Source organism: Cucurbita pepo, chromosome LG06, assembly GCF_002806865.2.
Source record: "Cucurbita pepo subsp. pepo cultivar mu-cu-16 chromosome LG06, ASM280686v2, whole genome shotgun sequence".
Lineage (NCBI taxonomy): Eukaryota > Viridiplantae > Streptophyta > Magnoliopsida > Cucurbitales > Cucurbitaceae > Cucurbita > Cucurbita pepo.
The window spans coordinates 6,018,808-6,029,755 of NC_036643.1; the positions used below are offsets into that span (position 1 = coordinate 6,018,808).

Sequence of the window (10,948 nt, forward strand, 5' to 3'; positions counted from 1 at the left end):
CCGTCATCTATTATTATAGCCATTTTTATACGTCCAATGTCAAGTCACCCAACCATGCCTTGGGCTTAGTTGCCAGATTCCATAAACAACTTTCATAAGTCCTCTCAAACGAGCTTTAGTCAAGCTTACTACTAACCTATCAGCTAGAGCCAAGCTTTGACCATGAATGTTCATCGCTTCTGGCCGCCTTATCCCGTCAACAGATCCAAGTCAGCATCAACACTGAAAAAGATCTTTCTTCCTCACAGCCGGACCAACTTAAAAGCAAGCTACCTGTTGCTTCCGAGCTCAAACCAATTAAAACAGAATTGCTACTTCCTTCTTGTTATTCTTGTTATCGAGAGCGGTATTCTCCGCCCCTATCAAATCTAGTCTAGGGAGAGAACTCGTAAGAGAGAAGGAACAAAGATCAAATATGACTGACCTCCAAACTTCAAAATCTAATCGAAGCTAACCACTGGGACAGAGTTAAGTCTCATTCATCTTGCTTTCGTCTTTCTCCTTATGATTTAAAAAGGTAAACTCTCTTTGACATTGATAAGGATCTGACTGAAGATTCTTCTTTTCGATAAAGGTAAAGAATGGAGAGGGGAAGGAGCTTATCACCCGATACAAATCTAACACGTTAAAATCTCCTACAGAAGAGCCAATCATACTCTATGTAGCAAACAAAACCGTACACAAAGTAGCTTGCCACAACAATGCAACATATATCCTCGACAATTTAGAAGTTTGAATCTTCAACCTCACGTGTTGGAACACCAACACGACTTTATTATCCCAATAAGAATAGCCATTAACCTAAATAAAATGTCTAACTACAAGAACCATAACCTTCCACTTTGGAACCAACCCTCAGCTAACTCACCAACAACCCTGACCAGGTTTCACACACATTATGTTATAGAGATTCACAACAAATAGGTAAGAATAAAGCCACAATACGAATGCCATCCCCCACAAAATGATCAAAAAACTGCAAAAGTCTGGTAAAGGGAGGCACTTCCCTTTAACTTAATGTGGCCTTTGGTGTAAAGGAGAACTGTTTAGCCGCTCCTCTCCCCCTTAGCATATGGCATTGAAGCTCCGAACGACCGTTATATCGTCGACAAGACAGATTCATCATCTACTGATCCTCTTTTGACCTCTCACCATTCCCAACCTCAAGTCTGAATTCTTCAGCATCATCTTTTGGTCGGAAATTTGTCGGTCCTGAGAGTAATGTCCGAGTTTGAATCTACAGCCAGACTCATTTTGGTTAACCAGTAAGTCATGGTAGAGGCGAGCAAGAACGAAGCGACCCAGAATGAAGAACACTGGTGTTGCTTAAAGGGCTTGTAGGACTTATAGGGCTTTGTATACAAGGTGATGACTCGGTAAAAGTTCTCTCCTCAGACGCCACATTCTTTCCCGGTTGTGCAGCTCGCTTCGCACGAAAGACGCCCCACAAATAGTACTTCGTCTGAAATCCTGCACATGATTTGCTCTGTGCTTTAAATATAATCATACAAGATGCTGGAATGGCATTGCTCAATGATTTGCACCAAAAGTTCGAGAATGAATCAAATAAGAACTCAAAAAGTTACATCTATAATGAAAAGAAACTCGAAGTCGATCAATATATGTCATCCCCAGTACCGAGAATGAATCAACAAACTGAAAATTGTAAAAAGTTCATGTGGCCTTACTCCAATATCGCATCGGTAACACGGACGAAGTAAAAACTAATAGCTCTGCATTCTTCAACACAGTCTTCATGGCTAGGTCCTGGCACATCATTGAATTGATGAGAAGATCAAACGCCTTTTGGCTTCTGTAACAATAAAAAGAAAACACATTTTCATGAATAGAAGCAGGAAACAGACAGAGAGAAGTGGACTTAGAAGCATAAATTCTTCACCTTTCCCCTTCTGCAAAGAAATAAAGAGCAATACTTTGATCAGTTGGCCCCAATTTCTCGAATCCTTTCGGCCATATATCGGATCTACGAAGTATTTCAACGGAAAGTAACTCCGGTAACGTTTTTGCCTCCTCGTACACTTTTGAGCATGCTAAGCTAGACATATGAGCAACAAGTACACAAACTCCACCAAAACTTTGGTTCCAAACTTCTAAAGTTCCCCTGTCACGACCAAAATAAGAATTGTACTTCATTTGTAACGGGAAGACCCCATCTATGATCTCGAGAACCGGCACACTGCCCCTATATCAATCACCGGCTAATTTGAAATAAAATTAAACATAAACAAAAAGCTCTTACCTCCAAACCGGATCGACTATAGGCTGTGCAACATAACAGTTGTGCATTAAGAAATCAGATGTATCAGACGATGCAGCGACTTCATCATGATTGGTTCCACCTTCACGAACTAGCTCTCCCGGCCCTCCAGGTGCTGTATCATTCTCTCCGCTGCAATGTGCGTCGGGAAGTTGAAGAGGACGACTACTTTGATTTTTATCATCGTTCGCATTCCTTTTCATCATTGCCTTCCATTTCTTCTTCAGTCGTTTGATAAGCTTTTTCTCTTTTAATTTAACTTTAGATTTTACTATTGGCGCCACTGTTGCCTCACAATCTTCACAAAACCAAGTAACATACTCATCAAAAGTTTTTGGCAATTTATCCAAGCAATAGCTGCATAATAGAAAGATCAAGAGTGAAGGTTGAAATTGCGGTAAGATTTACAATGAAATGCATTTCAAACAAGCATTTAGCCAAGAACATAATTACCATAACCAAAGGAAATTATTTCATTTACAGTTTAGATTTCACCTTTGTAAAAGGGTAAAAAAAACATTAACTGAACCATAAGAAAGCAATTTTTTCCATATCCACATAACTATCCCATTTATGCAATCCATCGATGCTATACATAATTTAATAAGCATAATCACTTTGTATCCACGTTTTAATTGTTTAGGAGTGACACTGTAATACCTGAGTTGTTCAAACTCATATCAATGTTCTTAAAGCAACTTGAATGGCTACCCATGACTAGGCAGGTGGAGTTTGTGTTGTAGTGGACCAAGGAAAAAGCTTTCAAAGAAGGAGATCACCAATAAAAATATATTTGTCTTGTGAAATCCCACGTCGGTTGGAGAGGAGAATGAAACATTCTTTACAAGGGTGTGGAAACCTTTCCGGAAACCTCTCCCTAGCAGACGCGTTTTAAAAACCTTGAGGGGAAGTCCGAAAGGGAAAGCCCAAAGAGGACAATATCTACTAGTGGTGGGCTTGAGCCTTGACAAATGATATCAGAGCTAGACACCGGGCAATGTGCCAACGAGGAGGTTGTTCCCCGAAGGGAGGTAGACACGAGGCGGTATGCCAGTAAGGACGCTGGGCCCCGAAGGTGAGTAGATTTGGTAGGGATCCCACATCGATTGTAGAAAAGAACGAGTGCTAGCAAGGACGTTGGGCCCTGAAGGGGGTGGATTGTGAGATCCCACATTGGTTGTGGAGGAAAATGAAACACCCTTTATAAAGGTGTGGAAACTTCTCCCTAGCAGATGCATTGTAAAAACCTTGAGGGGAAGCCCGAAAGGGAAATCCCAAAGAAGGCAATACCTGCTAGCAGTGGGTTTGGTCTGTTACAATGTACCTCTCAGTGCATTTAGCTAAAATCTGTAATTCCTATTTTATCATTGAAAAAAAAGACCTTCTTTTACCAATTATGTAGTTCATATAATGCTACAATGTACACGATCCTCTGTTTAATATATATACGTATGCATGTATATGTATATGTATGTGGCTTTTTCCTTCGAAAAAAACAAAAAAAATGGAATGTCAAGAGTCCACACGAGTATAAAACATGAACCAATTTGATTCATCTAACAATAGAAAACCAATGAGATTGATATAACGAAAAAAAATATACAAAACCAATGATTAGTAATGCATACCGATGGATAGGATAAGTCCGACATATTTTACAATAATTTAAAGCCTCACTAAAACCAGTGTCTCCACATTGCTGACAAATATCAACCTGCAGTGTTAAAAATGGATATTATTCACAATCTAAGAACCAAACAAACTGCAGATATGAAAGTGTTCTTCAGAATAAAATGTCAGTAATGTGATCCTCTCCGAGCCAGAACAAGGAACACGCTCGGTAGCTTTAGGAAGAGTGTAAATCCTTTACACGTTTTGTGGATGGGTTAAGGGAATATATAAGAAAGAAAGTCATCATACAGCCACTCTATTATATCACGTATGCTGTTGCATTAGAAGAAAAAGTTGAAGAACAAAGATCCATAAAACAGAGGAGTTTGTGCACAAAAAATATCACTTGGGAAAGAGTTAACAGTAACTTTAGGAAGAGTGTAAAAGAAAAGGCCAAGAAATTTTCAGGTTGGCAGCTCTTCTTCATCTAACAATGATAGGGGAACAAGACCATGAAGGAACAAGAAGGTGAAGAACACATGGAGGCAAAGGTTTGTTATAAACAACCCAATGATGGTGAGAAACTTTCGTGTATCCTATAAAGAACACTCCTTACTCCTACTTTGGATTCCCACCTACAAAGGCATGCCCTCTTTAGAACGAGATGCACCATTAATAGGAAGGTTTGCAACATATTCATTGACCATGGAAGCAACGAGAACATTGTTTCTCGAAAGGTTACCAATTACTTCACTTGAAAATTGATCCTCATTCGATCCCATGTGAAGTGAATAGGATTTGAAAGGGAGGTCAGGCTCAAGTCGATGAAATTTGTACAGCCTCGGTATTAACTGTAGTGGTGCAAGATTTGATTAGAGATATCACCAAATTTGAATAAGGCGAAGAGATAAAAGGAAGACAACTTTCAAGATAAACACCAGACTCTTTGAATGGTTGTCAATGCCCTCTGAACTATCCAACACTACTATCACGTTCATGAGGGTTATGAACCAGGTTTTACATCCTTTCATTATCAAATTCATGGTGGTATATTTCAATGATACTCTAGTTGATAGCCGAACAAAAGAGGAACACTTGTGACACCTCATGGCACTTTCATTAACAAATCAACACGTCTGCTAGGGAGAGATTTCCACACCTTTTATAAAGAATGTTTCGTTCTCCTCCCCAACCGATGTAGGATCTCACAATCCACCCTTCTTCGGGGCCAGTGTCCTCGCTGGCACTCATTACCTTCTCCAATCGATGTGGGATCCCCAAATTCATCCCCCTTCGGGGCCCAGCATCCTTGCTGGCACACCGCCTCGTGTCTACCCCCCTTTGGGACTCAGCCTCCTAGCTGGTACATCGCCCGGTGTCTGACTCTGATATCATTTGTAACAGCTCAAACCCACCGCTAGCAGATATTGTCCTCTTTAGGGTTTCCCCTCAAGGTTTTTAAAACGCGTCTGCTAGGGAGAAATTAAGACTATGCCCTCTCCCTAAAGAGAGGATTAAAAAGCACCACCTCCAACAAAGACTGCCCATCTCTATTGTGCGCCACAATAACACCAAAGGAACTCATCCAACGACCCCAAACTGGCAATTCCACAGCATACCTCTCGCAAAGAATGCACCATTGCGGGTACAAAACAAAGGAAGATTTAAACACAATTCAAAATATTAACTCTTCCAAGTAAAATCCATAATACATAAACCTTTTTATTGGAATTTTAACCTTCCTTCTTTCTTCGACAATTGATGACAATTGACCTGAAGATACACTCTTAGAGTTTATCATATGTAACAAAGGGATATCCATAGATCCAATCAAGAATCAAGCTATCATGAATGGCCAAAGCTTAAACCCGAGAAAATAATAGCCTAATATCAACGCTTCACATCTTTATCTAAATTCATTACAGATTTTCGTACTATTGCCGTCCCTTTGACCGATCACCTAAAGAAAGGTAGGTTTTGTTGGACTCACAAACAGGACAATAGTTTTGCTACCCTGAGAAATAATTGTGTTAGCATTGTTTGATTTTGGAGTAGTGACTAAGCTCATGTTCTTTGGAGTTTTTTCTTTGAGTTTGACTTGAACTTGGATAGACATTGGAGTAGCAAAAAGATGATCAAGGAGTTCCTTCTCCATCTTCCTTTTCGTGAGAGGCGAACGTTTTTGGGGTAAGCAGGGGTGTGCACTCTTCTGTAAGGTCTTTTGGGACAGAGGAATAACAAAGTTTTTAGAGGGCTCAAAGAGGTCTTAGAACCACATTTGAGCTCTAAAGGTTGATGCCTTGGGCATAGGTACTAGAGCTTTTTTATCACAAGACAACCATCCATTAGAATACTTTAGTGAAAAACTTAGTGACCTTAGACAAAAGTGGAGCACGTACAAACAAACTTCAATACGAATCTTTGTTAACAACAACGTTAACAAAACCACCAGTTTAGCAAACAAAAGAAAAAGCTGTCACTTGCACAAACTAATTCTTCATTTCTTAATCAACATAAAACTATCTTAACCTTTCCTGCTTCCATTTGCAATGCGTGAGGATCTACAAAGTAAACCTTCCTTTAACCTGAAAGAAAAAACCAAAATCCACTTATATAATCAATATACTTGATACACCAAGTCTAACAATCATAAAAAGCCATCTAAATCCCCAATGTGCAACAGCAAGCATACTGCAATGCGTAAATTTCATACTGGGTATGACATTTTAGACTATTAGAGAGTTTTGACAAACAGTGACCACTGGCATTTCAACAAAATTCAAAGCATTGTTCTCTCCTCTCAGCAGAGTTAAGCAACAAAGAGATTAACAAACAAACCTGTTGACTTGACAATGGACATTGTCAAAAACCAGAGAAAAATAAGACATTCAGATCGTTGAGAGAAGCAAGTGGAGGAGGAATAAACCAAATTCGAACCTAGTTATCCTCACAGAAAAACGGTAAAGTCATTCGCGTAACTTTTGATTTTGAAAAACATGAAATGGAACAAGGAGGTTTTCGGTTGGCAGCAAAGGAAAAGCAATCTTGGAGATAAAAACGTAAAAAATGATTGCTAGAGGAGGGTGACATAAACTCCAAATTTTTCCATCGAATCATGGCTACAAAGAAACGAAAAAGTACCGAGGCTGAGATTAGTAAATGAAGATGAAATTGTCTCAAATTTGTGTCCTTTTTTACGTCCTTATGTACAAAGGACGATGCCCTCTTCGAATTTTCCCATGATCTTGATTGTAGCCCTATTGATCAACAACAAGCTGCCTCCCTCGAGGTTGCTTTCACGGAAGAAGAGGTGGGGAGGGTGATTCAGCACCTGGGCTCCGACAAAACTCCAAGACCGGATGGTTTTACCTCAATTTCTTTTTTTTTTAAATGTTGTACCTTTCTTGAAGTCGATATCATGAGAGTTTCAAAGTTTTTTTTCAAAATGGAGTTATCAATGGCAACCTGAATGAAGCATGCATACATTTGTTTGATCTCAAAGAAATTGGATGCCTGCACTGTTGCAGATTTTTGCCCCATAAATCTTACAACCAGACTATATAAAATTATAGCAAGGGTGCTATCAGGAGTCTCAACAAGGTTCTCCCTTTCATAATTACTAGGCAACAAACAGCCTTTTGTAGAGGGGCAACAAATCCTCGATACATCCCTCATGGCAAATGAACTCATAGATGAATGGGAAAGAAAAAACAAAAAGGTGTAGTCATCAAACTTGACTTGGAAAAGGTCTTCGATAAGGTCGATTGGACTTTCCTCGACAACATTCTAGTGGCAAAAGGCTTTGGCCAAAATGGAGGAGGTGGATAAAAGGATGCATCTCATCCACAAACTTCTCCATCATCATCAATGGAAGACTAAAAGAGAGAAAATTCATGCCAACAGGGTCTTAGACAAGGGGATCCACTATCCCCTTTTCTTTTCATAATGGTAATGGATTGCCACAGTTTCCTACTGACAAAAGCAGAATACGATGAGTAGATAAAAGGTTTTCAGATCGGCAACAAAGGTTTAAGCATCAACCACCTTCAATTCGCGGTTGATACAATCCTCTTTTCTGATTTGGCAAATGCCTCTTCCATAAAATATATATATATGATTGAGAAGGTAAAGATTTTTTAAGGATTCTCTAGACAAAATATCAACCTCCAAAAACACAGATATTATGGGCATCAATATCATCCCAGAGATTAATGAACATTTTGCTGTCATATATTGTTGTAAAAAGGGCGAAGGGTCGAATACATATCCTAGATTACCCTTAAAAGAAAACCACAAATCTTTTTCCTTTTGGAAAAATATTATTGAAAAAATAGAAAGAAGATTGTCAACATGGTCATCATGCTATATTTCAAAAGGAGGAAGACTCGCCCTAATACAAGCCACAACGTCCAACCTCCCTACTTACTACATGTCTCAATTTGAAATGTCATAAAAAGTGGCTTCGGTGTAGAAAGATTATTCAAGAACTATAGGAAAGATAGCTCACACCTTGTTCGATGGAATATTATAAACCTCCCTGCAGAAAAGGGAGGACACGGTCTTTTCTCGATAAAAAAGAAGAACAAAGCTCATATAGCAAAATGGATCTGGAGATATCATCACAAAGAAAACACTTTGAGGAACGCTAAATATACTCCCACACCATGCAAAAAAACACCACCTCCTCCATCTTCTGCAAAGGGGCCATGGAAGTTCGAAAAGGAACATCAAAACCTCATCATCAACCGAATTCACCATAAGGTGGGTGATGGAGGAAGCACATCATTCAAGACCGACCCATGGATTGAAGACACCAAGCTAACCCTGCAGTATCCACTTTTGTACCGACTCTCTCATAGCAAAAAAAAAAAAACACAATCAAAGAAACGTGGAATGTTGTCAACAAATTTTGAGACTTGAAACTTGGTACGAACTTAAAGGATAACGAAGCAACGGAATGAGCCGAATTAAGCCTTGACCTTGCCCCAGTCGTATTGTCAAATGAAGCAAACTCATTGACTTGGCTCCCCAGTGCTGAAATGGACATAGGGGAAAAAGTAGAAGCAATAAACCTAACACTAGCAAAGCCATTTATTCTCAATATATTTATGCAATGCACATACACAAAGCCATTTATTTATGCAATGCACATACCCTCAAAGTTTCGGATGGCATCTCACATTTCCGAGGAAGGTAAAGGATCTATTGAACATGACCGTAACGTACCACCCCTTCAAGAATTCAAAAGCCCTACTATGAAAAACCTCATCATAAATCAAAGAATATTCGCGAAAAAGACACCGACCTCCTTTTCTTATGTCCCCTACAGGTGAAAGCACCCTTTTCTTATGTGGCCCAACTTGCGCATTTCCTCTCATCTCACAGAACCCTAATTCTAAATCATCTAAAGCGCTTGAAGGAACAGGAAAAGAGAATTCATCAGAAGAAAACCCAAGTACGAGAATCCAAAAATATCTCACCATTTCAACATAAACAATGTGAATCAGAGAGCTGCAGCCAAACGCATCACAAAAATAAAAAACCAATTGATTCAAATAAGGCTAAAAATGAGCGAAACGCTTCAGATCGCAAAAAAAAAAAAGTCGAGAAGTTCGAGTTTAATGGTCCAAATGAAAAGAATTTCGTCTCAAAACAAAACCCAAGAATCTTACCGTCTCTTTGCTTCCCTCTCAGAGAACACGGTTCATGTTACTCTCTGTCAGTTGGCTACTCCAGTGCTGCAACTTCCAGAGACCTAAGAGTTGAATGCCATGATGACAGGCTTATTTTGTATTTCAGAAAATGGCAATTGGGCTATGGGAGAAGGAACTGAAACAACAAAAACTAAAATAGACCTAAGCAAGATAAAATAGAAATAGTCTATGAAATTAAATACAACTGATTTCTACCTCCAAAGTTACAACGGTAACACGTGGCTTAAATATTTAATGAAATATTTGTAAGTGAGAATCATGAGTGGGATCTATCATTTAAATATGTATTCTCTTGAGCGACTATCATAAGTGAGTAATTAGATGTTAATTTACTATTCTACACACAGCCCACACGTGCGAGGTGGACCCACCAATCAGTTTGCATACCTCCTGAGCCTATTTTCGTGATCGGGCTAGCTCAGTGGTGTTGTGGGACACCCAATAGGAATAGTGATTGTCGCAGCATTATGATAAACATAATGATTATTTTCCTTTTCATAACGTACGCGTTTGTACCATCGTAAAAGTATAAATTTTTCGATGGATGAGATCCCAACATTTTCACTCATTAAACCATGGAAAACAACTCCTTCCATTTTTCTTAGTATCATATCATTTTTATCATAACTTTCAAAACATGTATTGGGGTTGTGCATCATATCGAAACATTTTCACATGTCATTCATATCATACATCGTATCACATTGTATCATATCATACATGTGTCATTGATGGTGTTAATAAAACACATGCGGAAGTAATTTGGATCTTACGCACTCTAAGTACATCAATTATAATAAATTAGCTAGCATGTTCAAAAACATTAAAATTCAATGAGTTTGAATACTAACCTTTTGTAGTTTAAATTTCTTTTTCTTCACGAATCGGTTTCGAATCACCATTAGTGTCTTCTCTACTATTCTCCGACCTTAAAATGGGATTGTGGAATCCAACGAGTGACTAAATTTGAAACGAATTTAGTATATGTAAAGAGAGAGTTTTTTGAAAGAATTTCTCAAAGTTTTTCCAAAAGACTTGCCATATAACTTGATCACTCTCTTTATAGAGTGATATTTGCACGTAACCAAATTTTGACACTCAAAATTCTCAAAATTTCACTCAAATTTGGGGATTATGTGGCAAACATGCAAGTTTGGTTAAACCATATATTGATACTCAATATTAGACCGACTCAAACATGGATTTTTCTACCGTCAACCTTTTGACTTTCTCTATCTTAATTCAATAATTAATTTAAATAATTAATTTCAAATCAAAATAATATTAGAGGATTAATTAAATAATTTAATTAATATTTAACGTTAAATCAAATGTCAATCCCAAT

General features: G+C 38.5%; 1 protein-coding gene across 2 annotated transcripts; it reads right to left on the reverse strand.

The window, feature by feature from the left end:
* Positions 1-723: 723 nt before the first annotated feature.
* Positions 724-9,733, reverse strand: LOC111797622. 2 transcript variants are annotated; one of them, XM_023680679.1, is made up of 8 exons: positions 9,562-9,733; positions 9,195-9,293; positions 6,419-6,474; positions 3,907-3,992; positions 2,261-2,635; positions 1,901-2,122; positions 1,689-1,813; positions 724-1,470 (listed from the first exon to the last, which is right to left on the reverse strand). In XM_023680679.1, exons 3-8 carry the CDS (start codon positions 6,431-6,433, stop codon positions 1,271-1,273), a joined length of 1,023 nt encoding a protein of 340 aa, XP_023536447.1. In that variant the 5' UTR covers positions 6,434-6,474; positions 9,195-9,293; positions 9,562-9,733; the 3' UTR covers positions 724-1,270. The 2 variants fall into 2 exon arrangements, with proteins under 2 accessions (XP_023536447.1, XP_023536446.1); XM_023680678.1 differs by lacking the exon at positions 9,195-9,293.
* Positions 9,734-10,948: the final 1,215 nt, after the last annotated feature.